Source organism: Vespula pensylvanica, chromosome 6 (genome assembly GCF_014466175.1).
Source record: "Vespula pensylvanica isolate Volc-1 chromosome 6, ASM1446617v1, whole genome shotgun sequence".
NCBI classification, from domain to species: domain Eukaryota; kingdom Metazoa; phylum Arthropoda; class Insecta; order Hymenoptera; family Vespidae; genus Vespula; species Vespula pensylvanica.
The window spans coordinates 3,443,752-3,464,742 of record NC_057690.1 but is presented as its reverse complement, the minus strand read 5'-3'; the positions used below and the strand labels follow the sequence as shown (position 1 = coordinate 3,464,742).

Below are 20,991 nucleotides of genomic sequence, written 5' to 3'. Positions count from 1 at the left end.
TACTTCGATTTGAATGACTTGGATCAATGAATATCATTGGTGAAAATAAAATGATTTTTATTTATGCAAAACATATTGTTCTTTTGACGATAGTAATCGTTACGAAGTATTGTGTAAAATAGATTTTAATAATACAGTTTCCATAATAATTAAGTCTTTGTATCTTTTTTTTTTATTCTACCTGTACTTCCTCGAAAATTTAAACAAAAAAATTTGGTTGATTTTCGAAACTTTTTTATTAAGTTATATAGACAGTCTCAAAATTTCTTAGATTATAAATTTTTTTTATGATTATAAAAGTTAATTATCTTTTTTTTTTGAGATAATCTAGACTAATCTTTCTTTAAAAATTCTATTAAAAACTTCTCTTATAATTATGATTTAAATCATTTTAAGAGATAATATCTATAATCTGTCCTTTTTTTATAGGTTTACTAATTGTATTATTAATATATTTGTAAAAAAAGTATCGATAAAAGTGAAGAGAGAGATAAACGATTGATATTAATTATTTATATAATTTATAAAGTTAGCATCTTCGATAAATTCTTCTTCTCCTCTGCTTTCGATACTCACAGTTTCTTGATCCTCTACAATCTTTTATAAAAAAAATGTATTATTATTAGTTTATTTATATTAAAAAAGTATCGATCGATGATCTATACGTACCATCATCTTATATTTTTCTCTTTCCATCATTAATTCTATTTCGAATTCACGTTTCTTATTTCTTTGTTCTTCGGAAATCTATGTATACATATATATATATATATAAATTATAAATATATTTAAATAATAAATCATTGATAGTATTACTTATTTATATATAAAAATAATTATAATATAAGATACATAATTATAATGTCGTACTTTTTTTTATAAAATATATATTACAAATATATCAAATTGAAATTGCTAAAAATTTAATTACCTTTATTAATTAATTTGTTATTATATATTTATTATATATTTATTATTGATTATTAATTAATCAACATAAACGTACCTTTAAATGAAGCAACCAATGTCCAAGATATTCGATCGGATCGTAAGGTTTTTTCGAGGCAATTTCAGGAAGTGCTCGAGTTAAAGCTTTGCTTAATAAAGTTTTTAAATAAAGACTGTCGGGTGACAAGTAATAGTCGGACGAAGCTAATGAAGAAGACGAAGAGATAAAAGATTCATCGGATTTAATTAAACTCACTGACGAATCATCCAATTTCATTTGATAAATCGATTTTATATGTTCTATCTCGTCGTCGGTGATATTCAAAGCTTTTAAAAGTCTGAAACGAAAAGTTTTACTTCATATTAATAAATATATTGGGTGACAGAGAGTTCTTATCACTTATCATTCAGGGCGTATGGCCAGACGGCCCACGTTATTGCATTCATTCCGTAAAGCATGAGTTATTACATTTATTTATTTTTTTTTAAATTGTTTTATATTAACAATTTCTGTTTTTTTTTTGTTTATATATATATTAAAGAATTAGTTCGTTCGAACATCCAACCTGATATATTCGTCAGTCAATCCATTATTTAATATAGAGTTGATGAGACTAGTACTGAGTCCTTTTTCACGTAAATATTTCTCCATTGATATTCTTTCTTCCTTTTTCTTTTCTTCGGTATCCAAAGTAGCCCTTGTATCTTTATAAATTTGTTGCCACGTCTCATCGTCCTTGTATTGTTCTTCTTTCAAAACATCTCCAATAATATCTTTATAATCTTTGTGATCAATAGTTACTTGATGATCCTTCAAAATTTCTTCACCTATTTTTTTGATCTCATTCTCCAAAATTCCTTCACCTTTTTTTCTGATCTCATCATGAATTTTATCTTTTCTTATCTTCTCGATATCAATTTGGCTCAATTTGATACCAGTTTCCAAAGTTTTCTCAAGTTTCGTTCTCTGTTTGATGTGTGTATAGTAAATACAATGAGACTGGATCTGATCGAAACTTGAAAGTAACATACTATCTACGGAAGTATGCTACGTAGATCTTAGGTATTTCATTGGTACGTAACAGGAAAAGTGAGAAATGACGTAAGACGATTAGAATGCAAAAACGTAGACTCATTAAATGACGTGGAAAGAAAATTTTATTATTTCTAAAACCATGTAAATATTTTTTCTTGTACACACACATATGTGTGTATATATATATATATAATACAATTAAATATAATATAATAAACATATACTACGACAATGATAAAAATAATGAAATAAAATTCTTATTAAAATGTTGAATATAAGATTTGTTAAGACGTCAAATAGAAAGAAATGAAATGATTAAATATTTTAATAAGTAAAAATATAAAAATATTATAATATAGTTGAAGAAATAATAAAATAATAAACAGCATTCTTTTAATATATAATATAAAAAATTGAGTTACATAAATTGTTAACATACTTACATCTTCGTCATCAGATAGTAAGGGAGAAACAGTTGGTGATAATAAAAGTTGTCGAAGTTCTCGTTTGGTATAGTTTCCGGAAATTTCAACATGATCACCCTTTTTTTCCAAAACTACTTTCTCGTGGCGTATATTCTTCTGCAAGTTTTCATTCTTAGCCATCGTTATTTAATCCGCTTTATTTCATCGTAGCTCCTTTTCCATGCCTAATTTCATTCAAAATGAATTCGATAATCTTAATCGATCTTTAATGCAACTGAAAAAGAGAATTTCAAATTTACAGAAAACTACCTTACCGATTGACATATTACTGATCGCGATAACGAAGATATGCTTTTTTCAATATTTATTTGTAAATAAAATAAAGAAAAAAGATGAAATATTATTTTCTTTACGTTCAAATAAAAACAGAATGTTACATTAAAATCATTCATATGATAGAAAGATATAAATAAAAATATAAAAAGGATCAGAAATTTTCATTAAAATTGAAATTATTTTTATACGAACGAAAAAAAAAAAACAAAAGAAAAAAAAAACATTTCAAATTGACAGAAAACTACTTTACCAACTGGATACGTCAATAATTGCGATAAGAAGTAGGAGTTTATTTGTAAATGAAACAAATAAACAAAAATTATAATTAGAATCAAGTGTTTATTAATATTTTTCATTTAAATCACTCATTTTTAATGGAAATTACAGGTAGCAGAAATTTTTATAAAAATCAAGTATTTTTTTTCTTACGTAAAACTTTGTTTTCTGTTATTCCCATCTCCCCTTCTCTCTCTCTCTCTCTCTCTCTCTTTCTCTCTCTCTCTTTTTCTCTCTCTCTATTTCTCTCTTTATTTCTTTAAGGAAGAAAGAGAGGAAATTCCCATGCATTGGGCGTGCGCGATAATGTTCCTGCGTGAGAAGAAAACTGGAATGCGCATCAATGAATAAGAAGGTATATATATTAACGATTGTATAAGAAAACTCACGGTTAATCTTGAATCACAGTTGAGAATTTTAGTTACGTTAATAATCTTTCATATGTAAATTTAATACTTGTAATTTTCACTTGTTCATATGAGAGTGTGAGAGTGTGAGAAAGAGAAAAAGAGAAAGAGAGAGAAAGAGAGAGAGAGAGAGAGAGAGAGAGAGAGAGAGAAGAGATAGTGAAGATCATAACTTCAGTGCAACGAACAAAATCAACTATTAGATTTGTTCGTTTTCTCGAGATAAACAATAAGGTATATAAACCGTTCTTACGCATCCTTTTATTTGCTTATGCTATCTTAATGACAGGTGGATTTCATTAATTTATCTAATCTACAGGAATATGTAGTAAAAGAGTGAGACATTGTCAGTTCTATTCACGACGTAATCCTTGACGGAATCTTTCTTTTTTTATTCTTACCGTTTGTTAATGATCCGACTAATTTACAAGATAAAAAGTATAAAGGAAAAAAAAATGTATTAATGATATTAAATGTGTAATTAATTTAACTTTACCTTAAGGTGATTTATTTGCTTTTATATAAATTTCACGTTTTCAATTTTACATTTAATTTTCTCTTAGCACGAATAAAACATTTTTCTTCTTTTTATTGTTATTAATAGAATTTTGTAAAAGATGTACACTTAATTATCACAAACTTATCATTTGTTCAATTATATTTGTTTACCTTTCAGAAAAATCCCATAATTTTTATGAACACAGCGACGTAAATTTGTTAAATATTTTGAATTGTTTTTTCTTTAAATCACATAAATAATAATACAGAGTTATAAGAATTTATTATCTATTAATCCATGTATTTTTTTTAGGAGTCACAAAAACTGCACGTACACTTCAATTACTTTCACATACACTTCAAGGATCTTTTATTTAAGAAGTAGAAAGTACCTTGATATACATGGGGAAAAAGGTACAGTAACAATTTCCTATTACTTAATCTTACGAACGATACGTACGTATGTATATACACACCATATATTGTCATACGATATTTCTCTTATATAAAATATTATCTTTCCACTTGGCTAATGAATGTTATTGGTTAAAACGTCATTCGACACGATCGATGTACGAGTAACCGGTAACTGGGAGCTCTCTTGGTTGTCCTTTGTTCATGATAAAAACTCGTGATCAAGCTGACGTATAATGTATAGATGGATCGTTATATGTACATTCAGATATATAGTAGCTACAGCTACTTTATTAATGTAACATGTGGGTTGAAAACTCTTGATACAGGATGAGTCACAAGTTCTTAGATAATATTAAAAATTAATTACTTTCTTTTTGACTAATTTTTTTTTTCAAACTGTAGACAAATTTCTACGTTTCTAGTTTGACAATTTGAAGAAAAGATATTAAACTGAAATAAGAACAATGGAAGAAAGAACAGAAAATTACCCCAAAGAATCTCGAAAAAGAATAATTGATGTTTAAAATCACTTAATAGTTCATGGCCCAGCTTACATAAATCAACATCCATTATAATCTCGTTTGTTATTATCATAGATTATTATCATAGTGCCATTCACTTTGGAAAATTGCTTTCAACGTTAATTGTTAACGATGTTAACGAGACATTGTATATTTCTAGACATACAACATTAACAATGGAATCACCAATCAGGCTTTCACCTTGGATGATATCACGGAATGTAATGGCAATCGAATTGATCCTAATTCGATTTCTAAAGAGACAGTAGGTCGTTTGTTTTTTTTTTCGCGTTAAAAAATGAAAATTCAGTTTTTCTTTTGCTTTTTCTTAATAACATTTCGTTTAATTAGACGGAAAGAACACAATGGGGAAACGATAAAGAATTTTTGATGTCCTGCATAGCCATGTCCGTTGGATTAGGAAATATCTGGAGATTTCCGTTCACCGCTTACGAAAATGGCGGAGGTGCGTTTCTTATACCATACATCATAATCCTCATAGTCATCGGGAAGCCATTTTATTTGTTGGAGATGATTTTGGGCCAGTTTTCAAGTCGATCTGCTATTAAAATCTGGGAGATAGCGCCTGCCTTCAAAGGTTGATATCATACACTTTAATCAAATTTTTAAACATTTCTTTAAGATCGGTTAATGCGATATTTGGACGCTATATTTTTTTTCTTTTTTATTTTTTCTTTTTATCACAGGCATAGGTATTGCCCAATTTCTTACATTGTTGGCATTAACGTCTTACTATTGTTCCTTGATGGCATTGACCTTGTTTTATCTGGTCGCCAGTTTTCAATCAGAATTACCATGGGGTAAATGTAAAAAGGAATGGGGTGAATATTGTGTGAATTCATTGAAAGAAAATAATACTGAAGTTACATTAAATGGTACGAGCCTTTCCAACGTTACTTATCTCAGTTCGGCAGAATTATATTTTTAGTGAGTGTTTAGTTACTTGTTTTAAGTACTTGACGATTTGTAAATCTTATGATTTATAAAAATGTCTATGGCTAGCAAAGAGGTATTACGTGAAAAGGACAACATCGAGGACGGAATTGGACTACCTGATTGGCGTTTAACAATTTGCCTGTTTATCAGCTGGCTCTGCATATTCGTTATCGTGGTTCGTGGAATTAAAAGTTCTGGCAAGGCTGCTTATTTCACAGCTATATTTCCTTACGTTGTTATGCTCATACTGCTGATCAGAGCTGTTACATTGAATGGCTCGGCCAATGGTATACTTTATTTCATTACTCCCGATTGGAATAAATTATGGACGTCCAGTATATGGTACAACGCAGTGGGACAATGTTTCTTCTCATTGACTGTCTGCTTTGGCGCTGTTGTTATGTTTGCATCTCACAACAAGATTGATCATAACATTTATAGGTCAGTATCGTTTAACATTACTTTTGTGATAAGACTAATCCTATCGTGTTTCGAGAATGAGTAATATCGTTATACTGATTGATCGATTTTTGATTGATCGAAATTTTTTCTTTTTTCTCTTTGTTTCTTTTTCTTTCTTGTCAATTACAATCCTTAATGTTACTTTATGAGGAAAATAATTGTTTATAAAATGATTGTTAATGATCGATCAAATATTTTTCGATGACGTACGGATAATTTATTTTCTGAAATTTATTTAACATTAAATTAATTATTTTTAGAGATGCAATGGTAGTAACAACACTGGATACCTTTACCAGTTTTTTAGCAGGCTGTACGATATTTGGTATTCTTGGTAATCTAAGCTATGAATTAGATGCTAAAGATATCGGTACTGTAGTACGTGGTGGAACAGGATTGGCATTCATTTCTTATCCAGAGACAATTGTCAAGTTCGATTTTCTACCACAATTCTTTGCAGTTGTCTTTTTCGTCATGATTTTTGTTCTTGGAATTGGTAGCGAAGTTGGACTTACCTCAAGCATCATATCGATCATTAATGATCAATTTCCAAACTGGAAACATTGGCATATTGCGGCTGGTACATGCTTCTTAGAGTTTCTTATTGGATTACTCTACGTCACTCCGGTAATATCATGAAAAAAAAAAAGAAAGAGAAAATATTGGTACTTAAATCTTTCATTTTTTTGTTGATTTTTTTATAAATTTCTTTCCTCCGGCAATATTTTCAACAAAGAGATTTTTAATTTGAAAGATTCTTCGATTTTGTTAATTTTTAATTTTTTGTTTTGGTTTTTTTTATTTTTTTATTTTTTCTTTTCTTTTCTTTTTTGTTCTTTTAATTAGGGTGGACAATATATGGTTACGTTCATAGATTATTATGCCACATCGTTTCTTGCATTTATACCAGCCATCTTTGAAATGATCGCTGTGTCTTGGTGTTACGGTAAGTGTTTTATAATAAATTAGTAAATTATTGGATTTCGTTTTAAATGATCAAATGAATTGTGTTATCAACAAACTTTTTATAGGAATAAATAATTTCCTCGACGATGTCGAATTTATGCTAAATCGAAGGTTGTCGATTTTTTGGAAAGTCTGTTGGAGCTTTTTAACTCCTGCGATAATTACAGTGATTTTTATTTATAATATGATTAATTTAGAATTGTTAACTTACAATGGCTTTAATTATCCCGATGTAGCTTATGGTAAATATTTAATATATATGTTTTTTATTTTTAATATTGTTATTAATAACTAGATATTGTTTTTTTTTATATTATTAATTAATTATTAATATTATTTAATTTAACTGTGTTTATTTTTTAGTTATTGGTTGGATTCTTTTTTCTATTGCTGTTTTGCAAATACCTTTATGGATATTGATCGCCATATTTAGAAAGAGACATTTACCTTTTTTCGAGGTAAAACACGATGAAGGGTATTTTAATTATTTTATAGTATAATTAGCTTTTATTATATTCTCTTTTTTTTTTGGAAGATGATCTCTCAACCATTTCGACCATCAAAATATTGGTGTCCAATGAACAACGAGATGAAAATAAAATGGTTAGAATTTAAAGAACATCGGCGAAAAATTAAAGAAGACAAAATCGAAAATGGAAGTGAAAATATTTTTTATAAATTATTCAAATCTGTTACTTGTCGATAGTATTAAAATGAAAGGAAATTGTTTTTGAAATTTTTTTTGAATGAAAGGCTTTCTTTTCTTTTTTTCTTTTTATAATTCTATTTAATTATATTTTATCAATTATTAATTTACAATTATACTTTATTTATCATGCAATTTTACTTTAACTAAATTATTACAATTAAACTAACAATTAAAATGCAATGAAATACAAATGAAAAACAAATTGGGATCAATATAATCATTGTAAACAAAAATAAACATTTCAAAGTAGAAAAACGAGTTCCTTTTTTTTCTTCTTTTTTCTTCTCTCTTAAGTATGATTAAGAATTTTTTAATAATTCTTTTAAGTATTTTTTCTCTTTTTTATCATCATAAAATATTTAATCGAAAATCAAAAAATGTATGAGAAAAACTTGCTGGTAAGATAAGCAACCATTTCTAATCTCATATATATATATATACATACACACACACACACACACACACATATAGACACACGCACACACATATGCGCGCACACACACACACGCACGCATATATATATATATATATATATATAATATATACATCTTAATAAAAAAGTATGTACATTACGTACGTACAATCTATTACATAGTCTTTTGCAAGATTTATCGATCTTAAGGAAATGTCATAGTTTGGGAGATATTGATAAAGTTATACGTTTATCTATCTTTTATATACTTTAGGATCTCCACGATTTCAACGTCTGCTTAACAGCTTTTTTCTTTTCTTTCCTTTCCCTTTTCCTATAAATATCTCTATCGAGAGATATTTATTATCTCTTTATCGTTATAGTAACAGATAATATTTCGTAGCTTATAAAAAAGCGTTTTGATAGCAATACTTTATTGAAATTACTTCCCGAGAATTTCTTATTCGTGTGTGGATAACCATATTAGAAAGTTTGAATTGGAATAAATTAAATTTGTTAAAGTTTTTCCGTTCGTTTTGTGATATGTCGAAAAATACGGTGAGTTATCACGGATTGAAAGATGGTTATCATTTATAAAATTTTTTGTAAAGGAGAAGATAAATTTTTAACTTAATAAATAAAAGTCGACGTACTAATCCATATTGCAAGTCATCAAATAATGACATCATCATGTGAAATCTTTTCTTCCTGAACGAACATATATGATCTGTTCGCATCTGAAGAAAGACTTGTACAGCAATAAATTTTACGATCGTCGATAAACAGTGTTCAACGATGGCTTTAATTGTCGGGACGATATTCGTGATATTCTCGTTAACGTGCTACAGGTGCTTCATAATTGTTGAGTCAACGAAGTAATAATGTAATCAGAGAAAGAGAGAAAGAAAGAGAGAAAGAGAAAGGAAAAAAAGAGAAGGAGAGAATGGAAGAATTTTACTTTTTATAATTTCAATACTTGTGCTTTTATTCTTTTCCACTTTTTTATATCAGTTCTTAAAGATTTCGATCGTTTCAAAAATAAATTATGAATAATTATATAATAATTGTATCGTAATGTTTTAATAAATTTCGATTATTTAAAAATAAATCACGAAAATAATATTTTTTTCATGATTTATAATTGTAATCATTTTTCAGAAAAATGAAAATCAATCGAGCTATGACAATCCATCGTTTGAAATTATTAATGAAAGAGACATTCAAAGATCTAATAATGAACAAAATGAATCTCGAGAATTAGAGGACTTAGAACAATCGCAAGAGGAGAATAAAACTCAAGGATCTTGGAACAATAGTATTGAATTTTTAATGTCTTGCATCGCTATGTCAGTCGGTTTTGGTAATATTTGGAGATTTCCATTTATTGCTTATAAAAATGGCGGTGGTGCATTTCTAATACCATATATAATCCTGCTCTTTCTTGTTGGTAAACCATTTTATTTTTTGGAAATGATAATGGGACAATTTTCTGGACGTTCTTCGATTCGCGTTTGGAATGTTTCACCTGCTTTTGTTGGTATCTAATCATAATTATTATTATTATTATTATCTTTTTTCTATCGAATATTAAAGAATAATTAATAAAAATTATTAACAAGATATTGTATTTTAGGTGTTGGTTGGGCTCAGTTTTCTTCAACGATCGTTTTAGCAACTTATTACAGTTCGTTAATGGCTCTAACTCTTTACTATTTGATTGCATCATTTTCCATTGAATTACCTTGGGCAAAGTGTCTTGAAGAATGGGGACCATATTGTATCGATTCGTCCAGCAAAAGAAAAAATACAATGACGATAAACGATGCGTCATTTTTAAAGGGAAATTACTCCTCCCATAAACTCGATCATACTTTGAATAACTCGGTTTATCGAAGTTCTGCTGAACTTTACTTTTTGTGAGTATTTTTTTTTTTTTTTTTTTTTTATATTTTAATCAAGTTTATTGAACAAATATTTTGAAGAATCATTTAATAGTTATTTTAACAAAAAATTATAATAACTAATTTTATGTAATGATAAAACAAAAAAAAAAAAGAGAGAAAAAATCATTTTTCATATTAGAAACACAGTATTACACGAAAAAGGCAACATCGAGGACGGAATTGGATTACCAGATTGGAAGTTAACACTTTGTCTGTTTGGATGTTGGGTCTCAGTTTGCATAATCATTTTCCAAGGTGCGAAAAGTACAGGGAGAGCATCTTATTTTCTAGCGATCTTTCCTTACATAATTTTAATAGCGTTGCTAATACGTGCTGTAACATTGGATGGTGCTGCCAATGGTATACTATTTTTTATTACACCACAATGGGATATGTTGTTGAAACCTGAAGTTTGGTACGCTGCAGTGACCCAATGTTTCTTTTCATTATCCGTTTGTTTTGGTGCGATTGTCACTTACTCGACTAACAATGAATTCAAACATAACATTTACAGGTTCGTTGTAATTTCCATAATTTTTTTTATCGTCAATAATTCAATGATATCGTAATTTGCAATATGAATGTATCAAAAAATTACTGAAACATTAATTATCGGCTTATTATTAAAACCAATATAAACTTTTCAAAAGCGATTAATGAGAAAAATGTTATTAAAACAATTTACTAAAAAATAAGTGTTGATGAACAAATCATCAAACTTTTTTTTTTTTTTTTGCAAAAATAGAGATGCCATGATCATTACGACATTGGACACAATCACCAGCATGATCGCAGGCTGTGCAATTTTTGGAATCCTCGGCAACCTTGCCTACGAAATGGACATTAAGGATATAGGTACGGTGGTAAAAGATGGTACTGGTCTCGCGTTCATTTCCTATCCTGATGCAATTGCTAAATTCGAAGTCCTACCTCAGGTAAATTTTTTAAGTAAACATATCGAAGGACCTTAATTTATCTATAATAATTTTCTTTTTTATAAGTTTAGTAAAAACAAAAAAAAAAAAAAGAAAGAAAGAAAGACAACAAAAAAAATCAATATTCAACCTTGCAGTTATTTTCCGTTCTCTTCTTCGTCATGATGTTTGTTCTCGGAATTGGTAGTTCGGTGGGTATGACAACGAGTCTTCATGTGATCCTGAATGAACAATTTCCGAATCTGAAAACTTGGCAAATTGTTTTACCATTGTGTTCTCTTGGATTTTTAATTGCAATAATATACGTCACACCGGTATAAATGATTTTTCTTAATCTTATCTAAAGATCTTGATCAATCTTCTCCTTTTTTTTTTTTTTCTTTTTTAATAATCTTATTTATCTTTAGGGTGGACAATGGGTTCTTGTTTTAGCTGATTATTATGGCACTTCCTTTGTTGTGTTCATTTTAGCTACTTTTGAAATGATTGGTATCATTCACGTATACGGTGAGTTTAAAGATAAATTTGTATTTAGTTTAATTTTAACATTATATATATATATATATATATTTATATAATATTATATATGTATAAATTTTATTATTAGTTATATTATTACGATATGTCGTTTCATCGTGTTTCTTTCTATTTGATTTATATTGTAAATACATAATTATTTATATTAAATATGCAAAAAGTTTAATCTAAGTTTTAACTAAATAAATGTTGTACTTAATTAATTATTTTATTAAATATACACAGGAATCGAAAATTTCGTCGACGACATAGAGTTCATGTTAGATATGAAAGCAAGTATGTTTTGGAAAATTTGTTGGTTCATAATAACACCCGTTATATTGATCACCATTTTCTTTTATACTGTCGTAAATCTTCCACCTTTGGTTTATGCTGGAAAAACTTTTCCAACAGCTGCACATGCTGCTGGTATAATAATACTTTGTATTGGTGTACTACAAATACCAATTTGGATGCTGTTGGCTATACTAAAAAACAGGCATTTGCCATTAAAAAAGGTATACTATTGTTTGTTTTTGATTTGAAAAAAATCTTGAAAATTAATTTTTAATTTTTTATATTTATTTAATACAATACATATAATAATATGATATAATAGTATATAATATAATTAGATCGTATTATATACAAAATTATATTTAATAAAGTTACATTATAATAATTCATAATTATATATTATACAAAAATTATAATTAATTATATAATATTAATTATTATATTACATAATATAATATTACACGACTACTAACAATAAGTAATACTTTATACAACTTTTTTACTTTATACATAATACAATTTTTTTTCTAAACAAAAAAGATTTACTATTATCTATATACATTTACAATTCAGATATTTCTTCTTTTTTTTTACAGATGATTACAAAAGCTTTCCAGCCAACATCCCAATGGGGACCGAAAGAAATGAATTATCGAAAACAATGGGTAACGTTTAAAGAGGAAAAAATGAAAATTAGAAATATGAGAAATCGATCAAAATGGTTGCAAACAATTCGAATTGTTTTTGATCTTTTAAGTTGAAACCAAAGTAGACCTACTTTTGTCTAAAAAAAAAAAAAAAAAAAGAAAAAAAAGAACAAAAAAGAACAAAAAAAAAGATCTACGACATTTTCTCAAGTAAATTAAAAATGACAAGGCTGAAAAGATAAAAATTTGAACGATTAAGAACTATTTGTTCTGTGATAAAAATGATAAAAAAATTGTATATATATTTGCGTATAAGTCAAAGAGGATATAATAATATGTATGGATATATATATATATATATGCATATGTATATATATCGATATTATATATAATAACTGAATTGCTAATAACAAATCTGTCACAAAAAATTACAATAGTGATAATCAAAAAAATTAATAAACAATTAAAATTATTTATTATAAAGAAAAAAAACCATTATTCCGCGATCAAATACTGTCGATTGTATTTTTGATTCAAATAAAAATGTTATTATACGTACGAATAATAAAAATTGTTCTTTTTTTTTCCCTTCTTTTCTTTCTTATTTTTTTTTCACTGCCTACCGAACAAAAATTGGAATAATTTCGATCGTCCTTTATTAGAATTTCTTTTCAATTCTTTAAAATCTTTCCATTCTTTATATTTTTTCTTATTTTTTGGACCCCAACTACTCTTCGCCGTAAATGCCTACAAAATTACTATGATTATACCATCGCATTAAAAAGATATACTTCAAATATTTGCTTAAACTATTAAATTATTCATTAAAAATTTTAACAATTATACATAAATATTATAAAAAAAAAAAAGAAAAATAACAAATTTACTTACAGCAAACAGTGATGTATTTTTATTGTTTATAATTTCAATAAACATCCATATAGGAAGTTGTGCCGAACCGAAAATCAGAATTATCCAACCAGCAGCTAAAAATGAGAAAAAAACAAAAACCACCAGCTTCACAAAAAAAAAAACAAGAAACAAAGAAATAAAACAAAGTACAATATAAAAATTGGAATTTTTTTTCAAATTTAAAATATCTCAACCAAAGAGGAAAATAAACGTACCGTACGCAGCATCAGGATAATACTCATTATTATATGTCAATGGTGTCATACTAAATAGAAAATAGATTAAAATGACAAACAAAGACATTGGCGTCAAAATACCCCAACAAAATCTCCAATAAAAGGATGGTCTGGTACCGCACATAAATTCAATGTCGTCAATGAAATTGTCGATACCTGAAAAAATGTATTACATAAAGTGAAGGAAAACAACGAATCCCTCCTAAAAATAATTCGAGTCATATCAATAAAAAGATAACAATATTCGTAAGACACAATATAAAATAATTATACAATATAATTATACCGTATATCCATGATATCGCAATTACTTCGAATGACGCAAGTATAACTACAATAAACGTTCCGCAAAAATAATCAATCAAGTTGAGAATATATTGTCCACCCTGTAGAGAAAAATAAATATGATAGATATTAAGGATGGGCTAAAAGTGTTCCTAGATGATATTGAAAATCAATTATTGATCCTTGTTCGTTATTCGTCAAGAAAATTTTTTTTTTCGGACAAATAATCTAATTAATTTTTAATATCGCCCTAGGAACTTGTTTTTGATCCAGTCGTTGTATTAATAAAATAAAAATCAATTAAATAATTAATTGTAAATCTTTTATGGATATATACGTCACTTACCGGAGTACAATAAACGATGCCAATCAGAAAACTAATGAAACAAAAGCAAGCAGATATCTTCCATTGGCTGATATGAGGAAATTGATCCTTAATAACACTGATGATAACGTTACTAAAGGCAACTATCGTACCAACGCCTAAGACAAAGAGCATTAGAAAAAATAAAACAGAGAAAAGTTGTTGGGTGGCCGTGAACTTGGCTAATGCTTCGGGATATGAAATAAATGCCAAACCAGTCCCAGCTCTTACTACGTTACTGACATCATCGCTACCGATTTCGTAAGCTAGGTTGCCTAGTATACTAAATATTGTGGTACCAGCCATTAAACTGGTACAAAGATCCATTGTAGTAACTATCATGCAATCTCTGTTAATAAAATAAATGATATATTAAAAATATTGCAATGATTTGAACTATCGTGCATCGAATGATCTATACGATCGATCAATTTTAATGATGTAATCGAGGACAGGTATATCGCAGCGTTATTTTTTTGGTTTTGTATATTAATTTGATCGACAGAGTAAAGATATATAGATATATATATATATATATAAAATTATTATTATTACCAATTATTGTTGTTAAAAATTATTATTATAAATAAAATCTGTATATAATGTATCATATTACAATTTTAAATAAATATTATATTATATAATAATTACATAATAATAGTATAGATCGATGGATCGATAGATAGAATCGATATCTACAATATTTATATTCGTACCAATCTCAAGAGATATATATAAGTTCATAGGTATAAACACGTATATAAAGTATATTGTAATATGTAATATGAATCTCCGAAATTGTATTATTTGATGCACAATAGTTTACGTAATCTTAGAAAGATATAGATCGAATCGTCAGACATATGAATCAAAAATGATTATAGTAATTTCACCTACCTTGATACATTGTGATCAAAATTATTATAAGAGGAATACATGGTGACGGCACCGAAACAAACACCAAGAGAAAAAAATGATTGTGTAACAGCTGCATACCAAACCGATGGATCAAAAATTTTACTCCACGTTGGTTCGAATAAAAAGATTATACCATTAATGGCACCGTTCAAGGTTACACCTCTTATCAACAGACAAATCATAATGATGTAAGGAAACAGAGCTAAAAAGTAAGCGACTTTTCCACTACTTTTTACACCTTTCGATATTACACCATAAACGAATAGCCAGCTTGCTAATAAAGACAATACTAATTTCCAAGATGGCGTTCCTAATCCATCATCTATGTTGGTTTCTTTTAATACTACTTTCCTGAACAAAAATAAATATATTAATGTTTACTTATCAATTTTTATATAATAATTAAGATGTCATGTACGTTATACATTCTATTATAAATTAAATCAAATAAAAGAACCTAAAGTATAACTCAGCCGAGCTACTTTTATTGTCATTGTTCGTTTGATTCCCCGTCAACGTACTATCGAAACAAATGTCACCCCAATCATCCCAGCAATAAGACCATGGAAGTACTGATTGAAAACTTTCTATCATATAATACATTATCAACGCCATAAGAGCTGAATAATAAGTGATTACTCCAAATACTGATATAGTAATGCCATAGCCAATACCTACAATGCATTAAAAATATATAACAAAAAAGAACAAAGAACAGAAAAATAAATAAAGTACAAAGCCAATTAATTAATTAATTCGATTTTACAAATTTTATATCACGTATTATGTTATTTGAATAAATTTATATATCTTTATAACCTTTGAAAGCTGGTGATAACGACCAAATGTCGATGCAAGAACAACTACTGAACTGTCCCAATATCATTTCCATGTAATAAAGTGGCTTTCCTATTATAAATAGAACTATTATATAAGGTATTAAGAAGGCTCCGCCGCCATTTTCGTATGCTGTATATGGAAACCTCCAAATATTTCCAAGGCCAACAGAAAAAGCTACGCAAGACATCAAAAATTCTAATTCACTTCCCCATTGAGCTCTCTCTTTCTCTATTTGATCAGGCACCAATACGGTTGTTGAAGTCTACGAAGATGCATATATGATTAAATTTCATGTCATTAAATCATCAATAAATAAATATTAATATTGACAATACATAAATGTATTTAATAGATAAATGAATGGTATATAAAGTGGAGGCCAAAAGTTTTTAAATAGGTTTAAATATATCGAAAATTATTGTTTCAAAAATTAACTGTTACTTTTTCGAAAATTTTTAGATCAATCTTTTTTTTATCCGACAGTAAAATTACAAGCGTGAAAAGCCTTTTTTTTTGCAGATACCTGGATTTTTTAAATCAGAACAATTTTGGACCATCTTATATTATATTATGTCATGCTTCGACTCGTAATAAATGTTGTATTTAAATAAATATATGATTCATATATCTTATATAATAATTAGTTTTTCGAACTTACCCCGATATCGAGATTATTTCTATTGTCTGATATAACGGATAGAGTGTATACTCCGGGTGTCTCTTCGTTATTAATGTCATTGTTCTATTAAAAATATACGTATTTATTCATTTATTTATCAATTTCTTTTCATTCTTCGTTTTCACATTTGTGTATATTAAAAAATATCATGCGTATGTGTGTGTGAAATATTAAAAATATATAAATTTTAAATATCATTAATCATCGATCCTATCATCAATGTCTCAAAAAAATTATGTAAATTAAATGCTCTTTATGTCAATTTCATCAATTACATTACGCAACTATAGTCGATTATGTAATTTATTACTCTGTATATTTCTTCTTCGTTTCTAAACTTGTAATTATTTTTCTTCCAATAAAAATTAAGCATCAAAAGAAACAAATTATTAATAGAATTTATGATTGTACGGTTTAGAATTATCTTATTCTTGATATACGTCATTATGGAATTTTCTTCAAGTCAAATAATACAAGTAAGCATCATTTCGAAGAAATTTTATGTGAATTAACAATTATATTCTGTTAGCAATACAAATATTTACGTCCTATAAAGATAATATGGATTACTGTAAAAAGTTGTCAATTTTTTTTTTTTTTTTTTAAGAAAAAAAAAGAAGAAAACAAGAATAAATAATATTGTAAATTGGAAGATAATGAAAACAAAAAGAAAATAATAATAACAATAACAAAAAAATACTTTTTATATTAAAAAAATCGAAGAAATGCAGCGAAACGATCACTATATCAAATGCGATATGGAAGTATTAACAGATCACTTCAATCTTTGTCGTAACAACACTTTCAATAAATAATATTCTCGCAAATAACGCTTGCTGTACACTTACGATAGAAAAAAATTATAAATCTAAAAAATAATTCATTAATACCTATTCGAATTTTAATGAGAAATTTCGAAAATGTCCAATATAATTAGTAATAATTAGTATATTGTTCGACGAACCTTAGGTTTAGAATGTCGCATATTTTCTTTCTTATCGTATCAATACGCACGAGATTTTTTATATAAGCATACGCATATGCACGCACGCACACACGAACATAGATACACTATACTTTTCTCGTTCCACGATAATATAAATACGTCCTAGCAAGTTGACGGAACTAGAGAGACTGGCAAATCTCTTTCAGTAGGAATGTCGCTTACATTTTAAAAAGTGTCTACTACCTCCTTTGTCTGTACTTATCAATATATATTAGACTCGTACTAATGATGATTATAATACAAGCACACACACACACACACACACACATATATATATATGCGTATGTATATATATTCATGCATGTGTTTATGATACGTGGGGGGGAAGCTGTATATATGTATGTGTGTACACTTTTATACACATGCAATATGTATTTCGAAAGATTATCCTTTTTATTTATACTTTCTTCCACGAGTTCAAATAATTTCAATAAATCAACAATTCGAAAACTTTCTTAATCGGTCGGTGCTTTTTTTTTTTTTTTCTTTTTCACTACAAATATTTTATTAAAATTTGTTGAAATTTTTATGACGTTAAGTTCGATGAAAAAATAATTTTTGTTGAATATTTTTTTCTCTCTCTCTCTTTTTTCTTTCTTTTTTCTTCTTTTTTCTTTTTAAATAAATTTCACCCGTTCGATAATGTTGCACAGATGAATCAATATTTCGAAATTATTCTTATTGATTTATTTTTTTTTTTTTTCAAAAATTTAAGTGCAAATATTTAATTAAAAGTTTTCCAATATATAAAATTATTTTAAGTTGTCACGATTTCGACTGTAAAAAAAAATTTGTTCACATCCTCGACACATTTTCTTCTCTTAAATAAATAATTTATATTCCAAAATGTTGCCCGATTAACTTTGTGATGTATTCGTAATCGAAAATGATTTCGATAAATCAATATTTCTCTATGTCTAAATTGTACAATTTACAAAATTAGAAAAAAGAAATTTGTTTGTTAAATCAATAATTTCCATTCCAAGAAGTTTCTTACTTATTCTACTTGTTTCTCGTATGTTTTTATTTATTTATATATTTTTTTGTAAACCGCAGCATGATCAAATGATCGTATCAAACGTTTCGTATTTCGAAAGCCGAGTCTAGTAAATAGAATTTAATAATCATGCTTATGGCATTTCAATACTATCTAAGATAAACTGTGTAAACGCTAATAATGAAGGAAATGAGAGACGATAGTGATCTGACAGAAAATTCTTATCGAAATAAATTTTATGCTTCGTAAACTCGGTTGTAAAGATAAATAAAAATATTTCAAACATCCTGTTCCCTAATAATTTTAATCTCGATCTAATTATTTTATACATGGGACAATACAAATTTCTCATTACAATTATTAATTGTTTGATAAATATCTAATAATAGAAATTTAATAAATCAATATAAAATATTTACAAAAAATAAATGAATAAAGACAAAATGGAAAAAAATTTATTCGACTATTTCTTAATTTTTCTTTTATATTCTAATTATTCAACATTTTAGAATTTATTTATAAAAAAATTTTATAAGAAATTAGTAATTTCATAATTATTAAACATTTTTTCCAAAATTATTAATCATTGAAAATGTTAGAACTTATTTATGAAAATTTGCGAAAAAAAATTGATAATTAAACAATTAAAAATTGTAAAATTTATTCATGAAAACGTAAGAACAAATGATTAAATAACGACGATTGAAAAGAAATCACTTGTATAATCACTCATAGAATCACACGTACAATCACTTGTCTTTTATATTCGATTATTTAAATGAACAATCATGTTTCTTATTATTTTAAGTAATACGTAAAACTCAATATGAGCAAAATTAATAACGCATTATTTCACTATTCACATCTTATATCTTATAAACATATTCATATCTTAATCTAATTCATATATGTATTATTTAAAGTATTTTTCGATTAGACTTTTCGAAGGTAGAAATTTTTTTTCAAAAATGAAATCTTGCCATTTTATTCTCGTCGCAGGATCATTGGGTCCCCACTTTTTTTCTGAAGGTCTTAAAGCTGCTTTCAGCGTCTAAGATAATTAGAATAATTACAAAATTTCATTAATTTTCTATATCAATTAATTTTTATTTCATACTTACTTCACTGATTGACGTTGACATGTTGTGTATTAATTCATAAATGAACCATGCTACTATTAAACTGAAACCAATGAATACTAGGAACCATCCGATACCTACAATAATTTATTCAAATTAAATCGTTAATATTGATTCATATATTTCCATTAAATAATTATATTTGTACGAACCATAAGCATAATTTGGAAAATTCATGCCATCGTAAGTTGGTGGCTGATAAGAAATGATCGTGTAAAGTAATATAACGATCATTAATACTGGAGTAATAATTGACCAGCACATTCGCCAATAAAAAGTTGGTTTTTTTCCTAACATAAACTCAATGTCATTTAAAAAATTTGATAAACCATAAATCCAAAAAATTGTGATCATTTCAAGAACACCGATGATAATAGCAACGAGCGTTCCACCATAGTAATCGACCAAAGTAACGAACCACTGTCCACCCTAAATAAATAAATGAATATTAATAATTTAATTATATATTATACAAATAGAATTTTTTCCTTATATTATAAAATTAACTTTAAATACCGGAGTGATGTATACAAGGCCGATACAATAGCCAACGATACTGAGAATTAAAACCAAGACCCATTGGCGTACTTTTGGGAAATGATCGCTAAGTATAGAAAATACGGCGCCGCATAGAGCAACGGCACTTCCAGTACCAAGGACAAACATCATGATGAAGAAAAAGACTGCGAAAACTTGTGGTACAACGTCGAATCTAGTCAAAGCTTCTGGATAAGATATAAATGCCAGACCAGTTCCACCTTTTACTACTTTGGATATGTCATTAACACCCATTTCATGGGCTAAGTTTCCAAGAATACCAAAAATTGTACAGCCAGAGATTAGACTGGTAAATGTGTCTAATGTAGTTACTATCATCACGTCCCTTTCACAATAAAAATTCAGATAT

General features: G+C 27.3%; 5 protein-coding genes across 19 annotated transcripts in view; 2 read left to right on the top strand and 3 right to left on the bottom strand.

The window, feature by feature from the left end:
- Positions 1-40: 40 nt before the first annotated feature.
- On the bottom strand, positions 41-4,659 carry LOC122629919. Of its 10 annotated transcripts, none has more exons than XM_043813815.1 (8): positions 3,925-4,006; positions 2,428-2,683; positions 1,813-1,915; positions 1,515-1,776; positions 1,007-1,286; positions 670-747; positions 509-597; positions 41-347 (listed from the first exon to the last, which is right to left on the bottom strand). In XM_043813815.1, exons 2-8 carry the CDS (start codon positions 2,587-2,589, stop codon positions 344-346), a joined length of 978 nt encoding a protein of 325 aa, XP_043669750.1. In that variant the 5' UTR covers positions 2,590-2,683; positions 3,925-4,006; the 3' UTR covers positions 41-343. The 10 variants fall into 10 exon arrangements, with proteins under 10 accessions (XP_043669750.1, XP_043669756.1, XP_043669753.1 ...); XM_043813821.1 differs by lacking the exons at positions 41-347; positions 3,925-4,006 and adding exons at positions 3,175-3,333; positions 4,403-4,659 and having other exon boundaries at positions 494-597; XM_043813818.1 differs by lacking the exons at positions 41-347; positions 3,925-4,006 and adding exons at positions 3,175-3,333; positions 3,411-3,540 and having other exon boundaries at positions 494-597.
- LOC122629918 (sodium-dependent nutrient amino acid transporter 1-like) lies at positions 3,358-8,002 on the top strand. 4 transcript variants are annotated; one of them, XM_043813812.1, is made up of 11 exons: positions 3,358-3,376; positions 4,240-4,340; positions 5,025-5,129; positions 5,216-5,462; positions 5,572-5,812; positions 5,888-6,262; positions 6,544-6,910; positions 7,130-7,229; positions 7,315-7,491; positions 7,613-7,707; positions 7,785-8,002. In XM_043813812.1, exons 2-11 carry the CDS (start codon positions 4,329-4,331, stop codon positions 7,953-7,955), a joined length of 1,890 nt encoding a protein of 629 aa, XP_043669747.1. In that variant the 5' UTR covers positions 3,358-3,376; positions 4,240-4,328; the 3' UTR covers positions 7,956-8,002. The 4 variants fall into 4 exon arrangements, with proteins under 4 accessions (XP_043669747.1, XP_043669745.1, XP_043669746.1 ...); XM_043813810.1 differs by lacking the exon at positions 3,358-3,376 and adding an exon at positions 3,526-3,662; XM_043813811.1 differs by lacking the exon at positions 3,358-3,376 and adding an exon at positions 3,788-3,930.
- Positions 8,003-8,804: 802 nt separating this feature from the next.
- LOC122629921 (sodium-dependent nutrient amino acid transporter 1-like) lies at positions 8,805-12,872 on the top strand. The gene is made up of 9 exons (XM_043813825.1): positions 8,805-8,928; positions 9,529-9,907; positions 10,004-10,286; positions 10,453-10,827; positions 11,059-11,248; positions 11,386-11,562; positions 11,656-11,755; positions 12,011-12,282; positions 12,658-12,872. Exons 1-9 carry the CDS (start codon positions 8,914-8,916, stop codon positions 12,820-12,822), a joined length of 1,956 nt encoding a protein of 651 aa, XP_043669760.1. The 5' UTR covers positions 8,805-8,913; the 3' UTR covers positions 12,823-12,872.
- A 382-nt stretch (positions 12,873-13,254) lies between these two features.
- On the bottom strand, positions 13,255-18,158 carry LOC122629922 (sodium-dependent nutrient amino acid transporter 1-like). Of its 2 annotated transcripts, none has more exons than XM_043813827.1 (10): positions 17,907-18,158; positions 16,922-17,005; positions 16,243-16,525; positions 15,881-16,010; positions 15,403-15,774; positions 14,488-14,854; positions 14,143-14,242; positions 13,836-14,012; positions 13,600-13,694; positions 13,255-13,455 (listed from the first exon to the last, which is right to left on the bottom strand). In XM_043813827.1, exons 1-10 carry the CDS (start codon positions 17,925-17,927, stop codon positions 13,321-13,323), a joined length of 1,764 nt encoding a protein of 587 aa, XP_043669762.1. In that variant the 5' UTR covers positions 17,928-18,158; the 3' UTR covers positions 13,255-13,320. The 2 variants fall into 2 exon arrangements, with proteins under 2 accessions (XP_043669762.1, XP_043669761.1); XM_043813826.1 differs by having other exon boundaries at positions 15,881-16,097; positions 17,907-18,157.
- A 1,489-nt stretch (positions 18,159-19,647) lies between these two features.
- Positions 19,648-20,991, bottom strand: part of LOC122630270 (sodium-dependent nutrient amino acid transporter 1-like) — a 3,755-nt gene continuing 2,411 nt past the window's right edge. For both annotated transcript variants that reach the window (XM_043814604.1, XM_043814605.1), the window contains exons 6-9: positions 20,601-20,967; positions 20,237-20,513; positions 20,067-20,161; positions 19,648-19,996 (exon numbers count right to left, since the gene is read on the bottom strand). In XM_043814604.1, the coding sequence (XP_043670539.1) occupies positions 19,859-19,996; positions 20,067-20,161; positions 20,237-20,513; positions 20,601-20,967 (877 nt within the window). In that variant the 3' untranslated portion in view covers positions 19,648-19,858. The remainder of the gene's footprint in view (positions 19,997-20,066; positions 20,162-20,236; positions 20,514-20,600; positions 20,968-20,991) is intronic.